Source organism: Sparus aurata, chromosome 3, assembly GCF_900880675.1.
Source record: "Sparus aurata chromosome 3, fSpaAur1.1, whole genome shotgun sequence".
NCBI lineage: Eukaryota > Metazoa > Chordata > Actinopteri > Spariformes > Sparidae > Sparus > Sparus aurata.
In genome coordinates, this window is record NC_044189.1 from 5,231,891 (window position 1) to 5,250,486 (window position 18,596).

At 41.5% G+C, this 18,596-nt stretch overlaps 1 protein-coding gene across 1 annotated transcript; it reads left to right on the top strand.

Annotated features, from left to right (window-relative positions):
• The first annotated feature begins 1,344 nt into the window (after window positions 1–1,344).
• Window positions 1,345–6,167, top strand: LOC115579323 (major histocompatibility complex class I-related gene protein-like). Its single transcript, XM_030412826.1, has 5 exons — window positions 1,345–1,497; window positions 2,813–3,079; window positions 3,487–3,765; window positions 5,587–5,889; window positions 6,034–6,167. Exons 1-5 carry the CDS (start codon window positions 1,449–1,451, stop codon window positions 6,165–6,167), a joined length of 1,032 nt encoding a protein of 343 aa, XP_030268686.1. The 5' UTR covers window positions 1,345–1,448.
• Window positions 6,168–18,596: the final 12,429 nt, after the last annotated feature.

Sequence of the window (18,596 nt, forward strand, 5' to 3'; positions counted from 1 at the left end):
TGTGTGTGTGTGTGTGTGTGTGTGTATGTCCCAAAGAGTGGGAAAGAGTTAATTACTATGAATGTGACTGAAAAGTTGAGTCAGTCGTAGGGACTTGGCTTGGGGACTTGAAGGTCGCTGGTTCAAGTCCCACTCAGACCAAAACAGTATGCCTTGGACTGGCACATGGAGAATGCCAGTTCACATCCTGGGCATTTCCAAGGTGCCCTTGAGTGTAATGTGAGTGAAAAAAAGAATTTCCCACTTAGGGATTAACATCGTACAAAATAAAAGGAAGTAGTAGAACTTTAAAGTGGATCAACTGGATTGTACAGAGAGGAGCAGTGTTGGGAATAACGGCGTTACTTTTTTTCAGTAACGGGTAATCTAACTATTACTATTTCCATCGTTACAACGCCGTTACCGTTACCGGCTATTAAATGTGGCGCGTTACAAACTGAAGCTGATTATTGAAGCTGTCATCCAACTCGGCTCTCTGCCACCGGAGTTGCAGAGCTGTTTTTTTTCCTCCGGTGAGGGAGGAGGGAGGGGCGGGACAACCGCATAAGTGATGATGATTGGCTCGCTAACGTTGAGTGAGAGTTCTTAAGCCAATCAGTGGCATTGTTTGGTTTACACACAAGCCACACACGCACACAGCAGCCTCACACACACACACACACACACTAACTAGCAGAGGTGATCTGCAGCAATGGCGAGTCCGGAGGGAAAGTTAACGTTTTTAAAGTAGAAGTACAGACACTACTTTAATCTGATTGTTTTGAGTATGAATTCAGACATTAATTACACACTATTCTAACTCTAACTTTAGAACTTGTACATTGATCAGTTTACAGAAAACGAGTATAGTAAATATATAGTAAGACATTGGGCTCTATCTTAACGACCTGAAACACAAGTATCAAACGCAAATAGCTTTGTGGGCGGATCTCAGGCACTGTTGCTATTATGCCAGCGGGATAAATGACTCTTGCGCCTGACGCAATTCCAGCAAATCCAGGAGATCCCCCCACTAAGAACTCAGTTCTAAACTCCAATGGGGTGCAATGTAAAGCTCTTATTTTGAAGACAAATTTGTTGTCACTGTTCACAAGAGAGACTCAAGAAAACTCTGAAGTCTGACCCAATCTCTGACTCAAAGTTTTTTTGATCCATTTGTTTTTTAAATCACCATAGTTATGGGAAAGAAGGAAGTGAAGGAATTCATTGGAAAAGCAGATCCCCAGACTCTGTGGTCGGGTCTATTTTAAGATGATGACTGTATTGTTCAACGTAAACACTCTATTGTATGTGAGGGGTGTTGGTGAGGACTGGATCACTTGTAGGTGGTCTGGACTATTTTTCTTCTCAGTACAGAAACTCTCTCTCACTTCCCTCTGCCAGGATAAAATAACAGGAAACAGCTGATCCAGCTCGGTCCTTCACTCACTCGTCTTCATCAAATCAAGATGAGAACGTTATTGTTGTTGCTTCTCTTCTGTCACGTTTCATCACCAGGTAAGATCACATTTTAAACCTTTAAACTCTTTAAACACCTTAAAAAGCAAAACATTGCGTGTACAACATGATACAACCAGAAGAGTTCAGTCTATAAAGGCTGACACAACTAAAATCTGTCTGTTACATCCTGATTCAGAAAAAAACATATTTGCACCGACAGAAAGAGCAGCACATCGTCTCTACAGCACACTCAGAAACTGATAATGTTGGGCTTTGTAAACCCTGTGTGTCAAAATTGATTCTGAAATAATTTCCCAAATATGACAAGTACAAATCTGAAGTTTCAGGGACTGAGCCTCAACCTTTGTTTTACTGCTGCTTTCAACACACTCTGCAAACACTTCTAATATTACATGGAGAAATGTCAATATTTTGCTTAGTGTTCCAGATTCAGAGCTCCAGATTGTGTCCACAGATGGCTCAAGTTCCGAGCACAGTGTCGTGCATGGAGCTCTTTTTGCACTTCCACAAACCTGCATGTCTGCTGTTGCCTCTCATGAAGCTATTACATATTGTTTCAGAGTCACATGCACACCTGTCTTGTTACCTGACATAACGGAGGCGCCATCAAAACTAAAGCCAACACACAGAGATGGGTCAAGTCACCTTGATTTTCCATTCTTGACAGTGCGGGAAATGCCTCCAAATTTGGCTGTGAAGGTGTTTCATCAATTGCAGATAAATGGGCAGGTAAACCTGCATCAGGCTCTGGCTCAGGGGAGCAAACAGCTGGTCTAACCATCTCCTGAGTGATTTTAGCTCAAGAACTGGGCTGGGTGGACTTGATGGAGGCAGTGATTTGTTTTTTTCTTCAGCTCTTTAAAGATTACTCATTAACTTGACCTTTGTTTAACCAGTGTTGTGGCAGAAACCTAATATAGACGGAAATCCAGCTAGCTAGCTGGCTGAGTGCAGCTCAAAGAAGGCTCCTTCAACTTGTTTCAACAGATAAAACACACAAGAACTCAAGTTGATATTCATTTATTTTATTTTTTCCCTATCTCTTTCATAGATTTTTGTATCTTCTGTACAATACATCCTGACCAAACTTGGCCCATTACTGGCTACATTCCTGTTTCAACTTGTTCAGACTCTTTTAACTGAATCATGCTGACTTCATCATATTTCTGTGTGGAGATGATGAGTGTGTGTTCATACTGAATGGAGGCTGTTTGTTCTGCACATTACATTTAAAACTTTTGCATTTTGATCCTTCGATGCAAACACACACACTTACTAACATATTTATATTTTCTTTTAGCATCATATTTATGATTCGTGTTAGTTATATGTTCCTTTATTTGTCCTGCAGTACTACACTCTATGAAGTTTTTCATAACTTCATCAACTGGAATCCCAAACATCCCAAGGGTTGTGGTGACCACAGAGGTTGATGAACTTCTGTTGGGGTACTGTGACAGCAACAAAAAGATGGATCTAAAACAGGACTTTGCTAAACCATTCTTCACAGAGAAACGTCAGCGGTTGGAGTGGTACAAACAAGAATGTTTTGTCTTTGTGACAAACTCCTTTAAAGCCTACACTTACAGTTTGATGGGTCTCTTCCGCCAACTTGGAGGTACAGTATGTAACATGTTATAGCCTGTTTAACTTTTTACTGTTCTGCATCTTAGTTGTAAAGTGACCCAGGGCCTCAAGATACCAATCAGTTCAAACTCTAACATCATTTTACACATAAGCTGAAATAGAGATTCATGTAAAGTAAACCATCATATCATTTTGTCTTCAGTGGTCCAGCCACTACCTGTCATTCATCATGTCAACATTAATCAGCTGCTAGTTAGACTTGTTGCTGAAGCTGTTCAACACAAACTACTGATAATAATCTGATTCATGAAAACTAAAAAAAAACACCAAAAAGTAACCAGCAGTCAAAACACAATGTACAATGTTTTTAAGATCATTTTTTCACTGAATGTTTCATCTGTGAATCAGTGTTAATTACAGTCTCTGTCTCTGTCTCAGGTGTCCATGTTGTACAGGTGGTGGGAGGCTGTGAGTGGGATGATGAGACTGAAGAGGTCAAAGGTTTTCTTAAATTTGGTTATAATGGAGAAGACTTTAAGGAATTTGATCCAAATACATCTACATGGATTGCTCTAAGACCTGAGGCTTTCCTTGGCAAACTATTATTGGATGCAAATAAAGAATTAGGAAGAAAAATTAAGACTGTTTTGACTCAGACTTTTCCTGAGCACCTGAAGACGTTTGTGAAATATGGGAGCAGCTCTCTGCTGAGAACAGGTAGGATCACCTGACCTGATGTAGTTTATTAGACACAGTGATCTTCATATAGGCTGCTCATACTGAACTGTCATTGTATTATTAATCCAACCTGTCTGACATCAGCTTTTTTTGTAGTGGTTACATTAGTTTTAGTCCTGACCAATCACAGACATCTTTGGGTGACATCACTCACCATCAAAGCTCAGACTGTGATGTCACAGTTAGTTTAAGGAAAGTGATTTTACAGTTTCAGTGTTTCACAATAGAAATAGTTCCATTGAACATTGACACTGTGATTGACGACCTGACTGTGAATCATAAGAACAGACAGACATTGTTCTTCTCTGACTGTAGTGAGTGTCTTTAGTGGTGGTGTAGTTCCCTCCTCTGTCTGTATACAGATCATGTGGAGGCTGTGTAGCAGATGTGTTGTTATGTACCCTGTCATTATTACACTGTGGTCTGGATACATGATCACATTACTTGGCCACCATCAACACTGTCCTCCTGCTTTTTAAAAAATCTATATTTAGTCGGCCGACACTATTACAAACCGTCACAAGCACATGACATGATTCACATCATGCTGCTGGTTTCACACTATTCCCCTGATCAACAGTTTGCAGCAGTAATGTGCCAACAAACATACAGGTACATCTCAAAAAATTTGAATATCATGAAAAAGTTCAATATTTTTTTGTCACTCATTTCAGAAAGTGAAAACCATATATCATATAGATTCATTACACATAGAGTGAAATATTTCAAGCCTTCTATTCTTGCAATGTTTATGATTATAGCTTACAGATAATGAAAACCCAAAATTCAGTGTCAAAGAAAATTAGAATATTACATAAGGTAACTTATTTTAAACAGAAAAGTCAGGCTTTTGAAAAGTATGTTTATTTCTATGCACTAAATACTTGGTTGGGCCTCCTTTTGAATGAATTACTGAATCAGTGCAGAGTGGCATGGAGGCGATCAGCTTGTGGCACTGCTCAGGTGTAATGGAAGCTTTGATGGCAGCCTTCAGGTCATCTGCATCGTTAGGTCTGGTGTCTCATCTTCCTCTCGACAATACCCCAGAGATTCTCTCTGGGGTTAAGGTCAGGCACAGTAACACCATGGTCATTGAACCAGCTTTTGGTACCTTTGGCAGTGTGGGCAGGTGCCAAGTCCTGCTGGAAAATGAAATCAGCATCTGCATAAAGCTTGTCAGCAGAAGGAAGCATGAAGTGCTTTAAAATTTCCAGGAGGATGGCTGCGTTGACTGTGGACTTCGGAAAACACAGTGGACCAACTCCAACAGATGGTGCTCAAAGTCCTCTTTCCATAAAAGTACATTTTGCATGACATTTGGAAATAAAGGTCCCAGCATCCGGAGGAAGAGTGGAGAGGCACAGAATCCACGTTGCTTGAAGTCCTGTGTGAAGTTATCATCCATAATCATCAAAATTGCAAGAAATAAAGGCTCGAAATATTTCACTCTATGTGTAATGAATCTATATGATGTATGGTTTTCACTTTCTGAAAAGAGTGACAAAAAATATTGAACTTTTTCGTGATATTCACATTTTGAGATGTAACAAAATAGTCAGTGCACACAAAGTCTGCTAGCAATGAAAAAGGATGTATATGATGCATCATTTTCTATATTTTAACAGATTTGCAGATGTTTCTTAAGGAACAAAATGCATCCAATACATTTGTTCAACATTGGATTGAAAGCACTTTCACACCTTCTGTTCTGTTTGATTCCAAATTTAATTTCTTCATCTTTCTTTTACCTTGTTTCTTTTCCTCTCTCTCCTCTTTAATTTCTCTCTCTTTCATCTCCAGAGCTTCCCTCAGTGTCTCTCCTCCAGAAGACTCCCTCCTCTCCAGTCAGCTGCCTCGCTACAGGTTTCTACCCTCACAGAGCCTCACTCGTCTGGAGGAAAGATGGAGAGGAGCTTCATGAGGAGGTGGACCACGGAGAGATCCTCCCCAACCACGATGGAACCTTCCAGATGAGTGTTGACCTGAACCTTTCATCAGTCACACCTGAAGACTGGACGAGGTACGACTGTGTGTTTCAGCTCTCTGGTGTGAAGGAGGACATCATCACCAAACTGGAGAAAGATCGGATCAGAACCAACGAAGGTAAGAGTGAGATCAGAGGGTGCTGAAGGGGAGTGCATGAATTCATTTGAAAAAAACAAAAACAGTCATAATAAATAGATTAATTGTTTTAATTTGTTCTAACCTGTTTCATCTCCAGCAGTGTTAATTTATTGTATTCAACAGTGAAGCCCAGTAACATGACCGTCCTCGTCACTGCTGCAGTGGTTGTTCTTGTTCTCATTCTCATTGGTGCTGCTGGATTCATCGTTTACAAAAAGAACACAGGTAAGATAGAAACAAAATTCAGTACACATTAAAGAGAGAAGTGAAGAGAAAGTAAATACAGTCAGCACTAAACAGACTGAGTATAAACAGATACTCAGTCTGAGTGAGTAGAAGAGAGGAATAAAGTGACTAAAGATAATCTGGCATTTACAACTGTGACTGAAATTATTTGTCTTGTTTTGATTTCAGCCATCAGCCCTCCATCTTGTAAGTAAAACTTACTTTGGTTCTATTTCAGCTGATCTGACTCACACTTCATGTTTTAGATTAAAACATCTTTCACATTATTGTGCAGATGAACCTTTTCAACACTGTTTCCTGTATTTATTGTTTATAAAAGTTCAACACAGGATGTTTGTTTCTGACCTGCAGCTCCTGACAACAGCACAGAGCTCTCTGAGCAGCTGAATCCAGAGACCTGAATGACAAACACACTCAGTGACTCTCCTGGTGACACTTTATTTAACTCTGAATAGCTGAAATACAGTAAGGGATTAAAAGATGACTTCTTGCAATATAAGTTCAGTCAGACAACTCACGTTTGAAATGTTTATTAGAAGCAGAACATTGTTAGATTTGTTTTGGCGTCTAGGCTCTGACCTCACCGCTCCCCGCGGATATGTTTACATGAGATATTGGGGAGTGATGATGAAAGGTATTTCCCCCTAGACAGAGCCTGCAGGTGGATGCTGGGGTGGTAGTGGGCTGAAAGAGCGGGCGGTGATGCTTGTGCAGAGCAACAGCAGCATTGACGAGCCAGAGGGAGAGAAGCGAAATTCATGCGTTTAAATAACCCGCTCAATAGAGAGGGTGCGTTTGTGGGATGGTCTGTGGAGAGAAGCATATCACGTGTGTATATGGCAGTGAAGCTCGAGTTGACTGCCTGAACTAGCTCGCAGGCGTCGCTTCATTACATCATATAAAAAGGACTGATTGAAAGGGTGGGACTGTTCTTTGTTCTAAGACTCTAATTAATTGTTGTATTGATTGTTATTTCTATCGATTTCATACTCAAAACAATCAGGGGACAGCTTGTGACCAGACTTTAAGCAGAGTGGTGTGAGCAGAGTGGGAGATGTATATCAACAAATTTATTGTGAACTTGTGAGACTAAACATGTAAATTCCTTTACATTGATGAACATGAATGAATGTTAAACTCAAATGTGTTCTTTCTTTTTGTGCTGATGTCTTTTAAATAAAATCTTCACATTTTAAAAAGTTTGGTCCACATGCTCATTTGTGACGACACTTCAATATATTACCTGAACATTCAGTATTCTTACAGAGGATTTGAATGAGGAGATTGATATCAATGTGAACTCTGAGCAGAGTTAGCTCCCAGACAAGGTTAGCTTAGCTTAGCATGAACACATGAGCTGATGGTTAACACAAATGAAATGTACAAGAAACATATAACAGAACAATAATAGAAATGACTTAAAAACAGAGGTACCCTGAGAGAAGATTTTTAAATGTTCCTATATAACTGCACTATAATTCTGTAGAAAGACTCTCTTTGTAATGCTAATTTGTTTACATGGGTTTATTACATTTACTTCAGTTGGTAAAGTGTTCTGATGTGGGCCTATAAATGTATTGCTGCTGTTAATATTTGTATGGTTAATGTGGCGAATGACCCCAAAATGTCCTATGTTTTGAAAGGCCTTTGAACGCCTCTGATTTTTGTTCTTTGTGTTCTCATTTGTTTGGGCAGGTGTCAGTCATTTTCTGTGTTATTGGGGATAAACCTGTCGGATTGTTAGAGGGGGCGGGACTAGAGGGAAAGCGAGGGAAATGAGGAGAGAAAGAGCTGCGGAGAGAAGCGGAAAGACGTTAAGTCCGAACAAACTTTAAAGTAACTTTATGGAAAAGTATTATTTACCGTTATCAACCGGAAGTTTGTGCGACTGTTTAGTTATTTTGTTAAAAGTGTAACCGAGCGTGTTTTAGAAGTGAGAGCTCGTTACTGGCGCTAACTGAAGACAAGATGGGACTGTTGCTAACGGTTAGCATCGCTAACTGCTAATCAGGAGACAAGGTTGGACGTTGACACGGCTGCTGCAGGACGGAGGAGTCGGTGCAACCGGTAGGCACGACCGGACTGTGAATGGACAGGAGATGGCAGAAGGAAGTGACGGATCGGGAAGTGAGTTAGGAATGGAGCAAGGTGGCGGGAGAAGTGAAAGTTGGAGTGAAGTGAAAATAGGAAAACCAGGCAAAAACACAAGAAAGTGGGACAGAAAGGAAGGAGCTCAATGTCAGAAGAGACAGATAATGAGCAAGCGAGAGGGAATGAGGAAGAGCATAAGGTTATCATCAGACTGGAGCAAGAAGGTGCTTCGTTCGGTGAGTGGAACCCGGTTCTCCTTACCAAGGGGATTAACAGTCTTGTGGGAGAGATAAAGAGTGCCAAAGTTCTGCGCAGTGGAGCACTACTGATTTTTTGCAGAGACAGCGCACAACTAGAGAAAGCGATTAGACTGAATAAGATCCAGGGGAAGAGAGTAAATGCAACGATAGCTACTGGTGGGGGTCTCACTCGAGGAGTGATTTTTGGGATTCCCCTTAGAGTGTCCACTGAGCAAATAAAAGAGAACGTGAAAGGTGCAAGAGTGAGGGAAGTCAGATGCCTGCAAACTACTCGAGAGGGCCAAAAATGTGACAGTCTGTCGGTGCTGCTTACATTTGATGAAGATCGAATCCCTGATAAAGTGTTTATCGGTTATATGAGCTATGATGTGAGGCTCTATGTTCCCCTGCCGCTTAGGTGCTTCAAGTGTCAGAAATATGGGCATGTAGCAGCAGTATGCAAGGGAAAGCTAAGATGTGGGAGGTGTGCAGGGGAGCATGAGTATGGAAAATGTGAAAGAGGAGCTAAACTCAAGTGCTGCAACTGCGGAGGGGAGCATACTTCTGCATATAGAGGGTGTGAAGTAAGTAAGAGAGCAGAAGAGGTGCAGCGAGTGAAAACATCCCAAGGGATCACATATGTGGAAGCGGTCAGAAAGGTGGGGATGCAGCCAAACAGCAGTAGTGTTAAGATGGCAGACAGGAATGAAATGAGAGCATGTGAGGGATGCAGCAGAGCTAAAGAGGACACACTGATTGTGGAGAAAAGGCAGTTTATACTGCTCATGGTTGATCTAATTAACTGTACTGCGCAAACAGACAAGAAAACTGAAAAAAACAAAATAATAGTAAAAGCAGCAGAGAAATATCTCGGAGTTGAGGCCATTGGTTGGGAGGAAGTGGAGGAAGTGTTGAAAGGAGGCTCACCCAGTTTGCAGACATCATTATGGGGTGGTGGATCATCATGGTCATAAGTATATTGCAGTGGAATGCAAGAAGTCTTGTAGCCAATGGACAAGAGCTTAAGAAGTTTGTCTCAGATCAGCAGGATAAACCCAGTATAATTTGTGTGCAGGAAACATGGCTGAGAGTGCAATGGGATTTCATAATACATGGATACACTGCTATAAGGAATGACAGGAAGATGGGGAAAGGTGGTGGGGTGGCCACCTTTGTCAAAAATGGAATAAGGTTCAGTACTGTTCAAGTAGGAAGAGAATGTGAATCCATAACAATAAAGATTTGGACAGGCAAATATGAGCTAGCAATAATAAATTACCACAATCCATGCAACAGATTAAGTGTAAATATACTGAATATGGTGATGGTGGAAGTGCAGGGGAAAGTAGTGTGGTGTGGTGATTTTAATGCACATAGCACTCTATGGGGGAGTGGGAGAACTGATGCAAATGGCTTAATAGTAGAATAATTTATAGAAGATAAAGGATTAGTATGTGTGAATGACGGGAGGGGAACAAGGTATGACTGTGTACAAAATAAGGAGAGTGTGATTGATTTGACTATGACATCAAATGAAATGGCAAGTATCACTGCTTGGGAGGTGCTAAATAAGACATCAATGGGCAGTGACCACTATCCAATCAATGTTAAGATTGGAGTAGAGGTACAACGGGAGGAAGACATGAGATTGCCAAGATGGAAAATTGATAAAGCTAACTGGGAACTCTTTCAAGAATTGAGTTGGAAAAGATTTGAACAAGTACATAAAGAGGAATGGGCAGATGTGGATGAGTTTAATACGGTAGTAGTCACAGCTATTATAAAATCGGCAAATGAGATACCAAAAGCATCGGGATACAGAAACAAAAAGAATGTGCCGTGGTGGGATGAAAACTGCAGACAAGAAATTAAAGAACGGAATAGGGCATTTAGGCTGTTAAAGAAACATCATTCTATGGAGTCGCTAGTTCAGTATAAAAGGTCACAAGCAGTGGCTAGAAGGACGGTCAGAACAGCTAAGCGGGCATGCTGGAGGCAATATTGTAGTGAGATAGGTCGGGAGGTACAGCTGTCAGATGTATGGGGAATGATCAGGAAAATGAGTGGAATAAGAAGGAATACAAAAATCCCAATACTGACAAGTAACAGCAGAACAGCTGTTAGTGGAATAGAAAAGGCAATGCTATTGGCTGAAACACTAATCAAAGTTCATAGTTCAGGAAATCTATCAGCAGAGGCTAAACAGCAGAGGAGCACTATGCTGGCACATAATACATGGGTTAACAAGAAAAAAATAACAACGGAAGAGAATCTGGATCTTCCATTCAGTATGTATGAGCTAAGGAGGGCCATCCCCAGCACCCGGCAGTCAGCGCCAGGGAAAGATGACATCTGCTACTGTATGTTAGATAACATGGATAACAGGTCACTACAGTTAATACTAAAACTAATTAACAAAGTGTGGGAGTTAGGGGAGATTCCAGCTGCATGGAAGCACTCAGTTATAGTGCCAATTTTAAAACCAGGTAAAGACGCATCAGACCCATCAAATTACAGACCAATAGCACTTACATCTCAATTGGGGAAAACTATGAAAAAGATGGTAACAGAGAGGTTAATGTATTTCATGGAAAATAGAGATCTATTTTCTTCATACCAAAGTGGGTTTCGTAAAGGGAGAAATACAATGGACTCAATACTGTGCTTAGAGTCAGAAGTCAGGAAAGCACAGACAAATAAAGAGATCGTGGTTGCTGTGTTTTTTGACATAGAGAAAGCATATGACATGCTGTGGAAAGAAGGCCTGCTAATCAAACTGGATAAATTGGGAGTGGGAGGGAAGATGTATAATTGGGTGTTGGGTTTCCTGTTTGGGAGGACAATAGAGGTCAGAGTAGGGAAAGAGTACTCAACAGTATATATGGTTGAAAATGGAACGCCACAGGGGAGCGTATGCAGTCCAATACTCTTTAACTGTATGATTAATGACATTTTTGAGGAGGTGGGGGGAGGAATAAGTAAATCATTATTTGCTGATGATGGGGCATTATGGGTAAGGGGGAGGAATCAGAAGTATCTGCAGAAGAAGCTGCAGGCAGCAGTTGATACAGTGGAGCAGTGGGCAAATAGGTGGGGGTTTAAACTATCAGTTGCAAAAACTCAAGTGATATGTTTTGCAAAGCGCCATAAAGAAATATCAATAAAGCTATATGGTGAAACGCTGGAGCAAGTAAAAGTCATTTGTTTCTTGGGAGTGCTGTTTGATGAAAAGCTTACCTGGAGGCAGCACATTGAGAGGACAAAAGATAAGTGTAAAAGTGTTAATAACCTCTTGAGATGCTTATCAGGTCGTGATTGGGGAGCATCCAGGAAGTCGCTATTGAATATATATAAAACCATGATGAGAGCCAGAATAGATTATGGGAGTGTTGCATATATGTCAGCAGCAGAAAGTCACCTTAAGAAGCTGGATGTGGAGCAGGCTAAAGGACTCAGGATATGTAGTGGGGCATTTAAGACCTCTCCAGTTGCAGCTCTGCAAGTTGAGATGGGGGAAGAACCTCTGAGAATAAGAAGAACCAAGCTCATGCTGGCATACTGGGTCTATCTGCAGGGTCATAAAATGTCTCATCCAGCGAAGGCCATACTAGAGGACTGCTCAGAGCATGACAAGTCAAACTTCAGGAGCTTTAGGCTGGGTTGGAAATGCAAAAGCTGAAAGCATTGGTTTATGTGACGTGCAGTATATCTCCAATGTTCCTCTACCAGAAATTCCGCCCTGGTTGTTCCAGATGCCTTCAGTAGATTTTAATATTCAGCAGAAGCTCAACAAGAAGACAAGGCAGGGAGATATTGGAGGAATAGTGCAAAAATACATTGAACAGAATTATCCAAATAGAGTGTCAATATTTACAGATGGATCAAAAGAGCCAGAAAATGGGCGCACTGGAGCTGCGGTGTACATTCCAGAGTTCAAAGTGGCAGTTAAGGAGAGAGCAACAGATCATGCATCAGTGTACACAGTTGAACTCCTGGCTATCACACTCGCACTGAGATGGTTAGGGGGAGACAACAGGGCCAATGCACTCATTGCATCAGATAGCTGGGCAGCCCTCAGTAGTATTAGGACCATGAAGTCATGTAGGTAAGATCTAATCATGGAGATCCATCAAATGCTATATGACCTTCAAAACAGGGGGAGGACTGTCAGTTTTCTGTGGGTTCCTGCTCATGCAGGGGTTGAGGGCAATGAGGATGCAGACATACTTGCAAAACAAGCACTCAGATCACAAACAGTAAACAATATTCCACTAGGGAAAACAGAAGGAAAGACAATCATTAAAACACAAATGCAAAGGGTTTGGCAGGAATATTGGGATATAAATGAGACAGGAAGACACTTTTACGGTATACAAAAACAGGTGGGAAAAGGAGGAGTGGTGGGCGGGAGCAGGAAGGAGGAGGCGGTCATTACCCGCCTCAGATTAGGACACATAGGGCTTAACAGCACGCTACACAGACTTGGTAAACAAACTACTGGTAAATGTAGACTATGTGATCATCCTTAAACTGTGCAGCATGTTCTTATGGAATGCAAGGGATATAAGAGAGAGAGAGGAGAGATCTAAAATCAGCACTGCAAAGGGAAAAAGTGAGCGTCACGGTAGAGAACATGTTGCAAAGATCAGAAAGCATTAGGAGGTATGTGTGTAAATACTTGAGGGAAACAGGCTTAATGGATAGGGTTTAAGGTTTTGTTTTGTTTTCGTTTGGGTTGGTTTGGTTTTATTTTATTTCATTTTATTTATTTTTTTTTTCTCTGTCATCTAACGTTCCACACTCCAGTCCGGTAGGTGGCGGCAATGCACCTATAAGCTGGATGCCAGCCGCCAATCAAATCCAGAAGAAGAAGAAGGAGGAGTCGCTGAACTGAGCCTCAGGACAGAACCGAGCCTCAGGACGGGTCTCTGGTCACGTCGCTGCCTCTGGGAAGAGGTTTTGGAAGCAATTGCTGGGTCACTTTTCCGTGGTTCGGGTGAGTATCCTGACCTGCGGGTTCAATGTTATTTCTGTATGAGCTCACGCATGCGCAGCATCACTGGTACAAACTGGAACAGTACAAAAACCCGGAGTATTACTATTGTGAAGGTTTCTAATGTGTGTGTATTTCTGTTATGAGGTGATTCAAAACAAAGGAGAAAGATATGAGCCACAAGGTTTAGACATTAAAACCGTTTATTATTGCTAAATCCTTCTTTGAAGGTGTTTTTCATGCTGATGATGTTTATGTGAATAAGAGGTAAAGTTACAGTTAAAGTAAACTGCATGGGAAAATTAATGCTCAATAACACTAAGGGCTCTATCTTAACGATCTGAAACGCAAGTATCAAACGCAAAACGCAAGTAGCTTTGTGGGCGGATCTCAGGCGCTGTTGCTATTATGCCGGCGGGATAAATGACTCTTGCGCCCGGCGCAAATCTAAAATGGGTTGGTCTTAAGTAGCTACATTAGTCATAGGTGTGGTTTGGGCGTAACGTGCAATAAACCAATCAGAGCGTCATCTCACACTCCCTTTAAGAGCAGGTGCGCTTGTTCCATGGCGCATTGCTATTATTATGGCGAATTTACCAGGCGCACCCCAGGAGCGGTTCACAGCCGAGGAGACCGACATTCTCGTCAGGGCTGTAAAAGACCGAGAAGTGTCATTGTATGGGGATGGGAGAAACCCATCCAAATTAGCTTTGGTTAAACGGGCGTGGGAGGAAATTGCCACAATTGTTTCTACGGCTGGCATCCCCAGGACATTGCACCGGGCCTCAGGAGCAGTGCGCACGGGCCGAGCAGTACGCAAAGGCCAGCTGATGAGCGCAAACACCAAGGTGCAGAGGATCCAGACCCACTACACGCCGTGGCAGCATTGTCAGACCGGACTTCACTGTCCGGGATGCGGCAAGGTATTAATGCCCGTCTTGACCGGGTGGCGATGTTGCTGCGCCTCAAGTCTCCAAACGCACCACCTGCTCCTGTTGTGCCCCTTCCTCCTCCTCCTCCCCCAACTCCATCTCCGTCCACCCGCTCCACTAGGAGCACATCGCGCATTGCCACTCCCGGACCCTCACGGTTACGGCGGGCGCGTCACATATCAGAGGGGAAAATAATTAGTTCTTCTGTTTAAATCTTTTCAACTTTTTTTGTATGGTTTGCAAAAACGGGAACTGCTTCCTTGTAGATGAGAGAAGCAAAGTGTATGCACGTTGAGCACACGCTACATTATGGCCAAGCATGCGCCCTTAAAATAGCATCTGAACAAGCGCCACTGACTTTAGACTAGGTTTTTCCTGGTCTGTGGCGCAAGTGTTTTCTGAAACAGCAAAATAGCACCAGTGAACGTTTGCGCCGGAACACGCCTCCTCTTTTCGCTGAACCGCCCCAGGGAGCGCAAATTCATTCCCTAATTTAAGGACGCTCGTCTGCGGAGGGAAAATTCCAATGTGCGCCGAATGCAAAATAGGAATTACACAAGCGCCAGTGTACAAAGTCAATTGCGCTGAGTGCAAGATAGAGCCCTAAAGTTGCAATTAATAAACTAACCAGGCCTCTCTGCAATTTAGCCAGAGTCATTTTTAGGGATGTAACAGTTACCGGTGTCACGGTAAAACATGGTAAAATTCCAGACGGTGAAGGTTACCGTTTAAGTTTTAATTACCATGGTAACCGCCACGGTTGGTAACCACGGTGTGGATGTAGTGAAGAAGACATGTCGAGGGAGGACATGATAGTAGCGGCCCTCACGGCATTTTTCTGCCTTCAAAGAGAACCAAATCTGCAGTCTGTGTGTATTCTGGTTATTATAAGAATGTTCAGGGACAGCTGGTTATGGATGGCAGCCCTGTCTGCAGGAGCTGCGAGAACAAAGTTGTTGCGAGGGGCGGCAACACCTCCAATTTACTTACTTTCACTTTACGACCGTCACCCGCAACTGTTCAGCGAATGCAAGGTAAGCTAACCTTTAGCTCGGTTGCATGATGTATGTGCATTTCGAGTTTTCTCTGTCTAATTTGCTGTTGTCACTAATGTAAACTGACCAGATAGTGAAATAACGGAACAAAGATGATCTGTCATTTGGCATGTTAGATTTCACCTTTTAAAGTCAACCTAATAATTCCCCAAACATTGATGCAGAGCTGCAGTGAGGAGGATTTGAAACAAACACGTACTGGTGGACTGAGTTAGTGAACACAAACTGACTGAGATGACTGACTTTCATCTGAGCTCTGTTCACTGGAGCAGCGTCTACCTGTGGCTCAGCAGCATCTGCCCAATCAGACTGACCGAGTCCACTGACAACAGACGATCAGGCAGACAGAGAGACAGACAGCCAATATAATACTTGTGGATTATTTGTAGAATAGACTGTATATAAGTAAGGGATAATGCCCGACGAGGTGTCCATAAACAGGAGTTAATGGATGACGCGGAGGCCTAAGAACAGTTGCCTCCGCGAAGTCCATTAACTCCTGTTTATGGACACCTCGAAGGGCATTACCCCGCTTATACCATGGTCACTTGCCAAAGAAAAGAAATTCGGACCATTAATTTACATTTTCATGCGTTTTACAATCAAAATATAAAGTTTTTCACAAGCCATAACTTAGTTTCCCTGGTAACGCCTGAGGGTTTGACTACTACCTGGAACAATCATTACCCTCCCATAAGGTTCTTATGCAACGGAAACGTTGTTCACTCCTCTAGTAAATAGGACGGACCATAGATACGACTTGGCAACGGGAGATATTCTAGTCCGCTCAGCAATGAGCCAGAAAGCTAACGCTATGCTAGCAAGATTCAAAGTCAATAACATTGCGCACGGATGACAAACATTAAATATAATTTAACAGTATGCTAGCTAACCCGATTAGCTCGCTAACCAGTCATGTCATTGTCCCCAAATCAATAGCAAGATTTTCACCAACAAATGACCGGCCGTGTGTAGCGTTACTGTGGCCGCAGCCTGAAGCAGAGAGCTGAACATCGAACGGGACGTGAGATTATCCGCGTATCAGTAAGTTTATAGGGGAAGTGAACTTTCTGCAGCTTGTGTGTTACAGTCGCCACCTTGTGGTGTTCAGAGGATAAGACACTGAAGGACTGACAGACTGCACTCAGTGCTGGAAATATAATATTAAGATTTGATACGCCAGCTAGCGCATTAATTTTACAGCGGTAAACAGTCAATTTGACTGGAACTACTTAGTAGGTGTCCACATATCAGGGGTTAATGGACACCCTGCAGCCAATCAGAATCGAGTATTCCCCCAGACCATGGTATAAAGAATAATATAAAATGGTGAATATAACAAGTGTCTAGATAGAGATAAGAGCCAAAATAGAGTATTCATGATTCATTTAGCAACAATAATCCTTTTTGTTTTGATCTAAAAAAAATATCCAACCTGTTCCTCACAGAAGTGATGTGACCTAAATTGTGAGTTTTGTGATCTGTTGGTTGCACCTTTAGTATTAAGTTACAGTGACAGTAATAATTAATAATGACATTTTCATTCATTTTTTTTCACAGAGAGGGTCTGCTGGCCAGTCGAGTGCTGCCATTACAACTCATTCTACCTCTGTAAGGCAGACATTAAAGGACACATTTCAAAAACAGGCTGCTTATAAGCACTCATCACAAAAAGCCAATGACCTATTTTGCACAGTTTTGATACATTATTTTATAATTATTTAATGTTGATTTAGCAGTGTTTTGTTAAGGTTTTGGATTTGCACAATTTTAATATATATCCCATGCAGTCTGATACATAAAAGAGGTATTCATGAAAATCGTAAAACAGAGTTGAGTGAGAGGGCTACAATAGAAAATGTCTTTATACAGTATAGAAATTTAGTTCTTTATATGATTAAATCAGGGTTTGTACGGGTGCTTGAAATCTTGAAAGTGCTTGAATTTCACTGTTGCGTTTTCAAGGTCTGAAAAGTGCTTGGATTTTAGTTTAAGTGCTTGAAAGTGCTTGACATTATAACTCTGTGTCTTTCACAAAATTGGGATCAGACTGGATAATTAATTTCTGAAGTTTTTGTTATTATGAAACATAATTTTAGATGTTTACAGCGTAATACAATGTACATAATTGTGATAAAAAGTGAAGAAAAAAATCACGAGTATATACATTCCTGTAGATACGTATTTTACCCCAGCAATAAGGTGCTGGAAAATCTTGAAAATGACCCTTAAAAGTGCTTGAAAAGTGCTTGAATTTGACCTTGAAAAATGTGTACGAACCCTGTTAAATGTGTTTTACCAAAAGGGACAAAAACTTCTTGAGCACATTTTAAAAAAGATAATCATCTCAGGTGTGTTTAGACTTTCTGAGACCGCTCCTCTTCATGAACCGCTCTCTAAACACAATACTTTCAAAAAAGTAAAGAATATTACATCAGTTGAAACAAAGGCAGTGAGTCGCTGTAGGTGTGTGATGCTATAAGACAAGAGCTGTCTTAAAATATGTTCAGGTGAGTTTCTCAAAGTGAAGTCCATCTGTGTTAGAATATAAGTTGATATATCCAATGTAAAGTTTGTCTGGACCTCAAAGTGAAAAAGCCGTTTTTACAGTTTGACACTGGTCCAGTGTTAAAGTCCTCCTCAGCCACTGAAACAGATATACATTGTGTTTTGATCCTGTACCTGTCAAAGACAAAGCCGGGCCAGTCCAAACCGGCACTGATGCTTCTCTGTTTCACTGTTCAGCTGTTTGATGTTATGAAACTCTGTCGGCATAAAGTGAAACATGGGACTGTTCACTGTGGAGTGAGGCAGGTTTTGAATGCACACAGGTAACAAAATGTCAGGTAATATAAAAAAACAAGACAAACCATTATTTCTTTTAAATTAAAAAAAAAAGCTTTTCTACCAGCCAATTTCCATTCAGAGCTCACTCAGTGAATTCAATTGATCTCTTGCTACAACTGAAGGATGGTGTAATAAAGACAAAGTTCAGACATATGTACAATAAATGTGTTAAGTTGTACTTCACGAAGTTGAGTTGCCATCAAATAAGGTTTAACACCTCTATTTATATCTATTTACACCTCTATATATGAAAATCCATTATGTGAGTACAAGAGCTTCAGTT

Bases quoted from the DNA above. Each gene is read 5' to 3' on its own strand.
- LOC115579323 (XM_030412826.1), top strand. From the start codon at position 1,449: ATGAGAACGTTATTGTTGTTGCTTCTCTTCTGTCACGTTTCATCACCA. The intron at 1,498-2,812 runs GTAAGATCACAT...TTTGTCCTGCAG, and splicing joins CTGTCACGTTTCATCACCAG to TACTACACTCTATGAAGTTT. The intron at 5,890-6,033 runs GTAAGAGTGAGA...TGTATTCAACAG, and splicing joins TCGGATCAGAACCAACGAAG to TGAAGCCCAGTAACATGACC.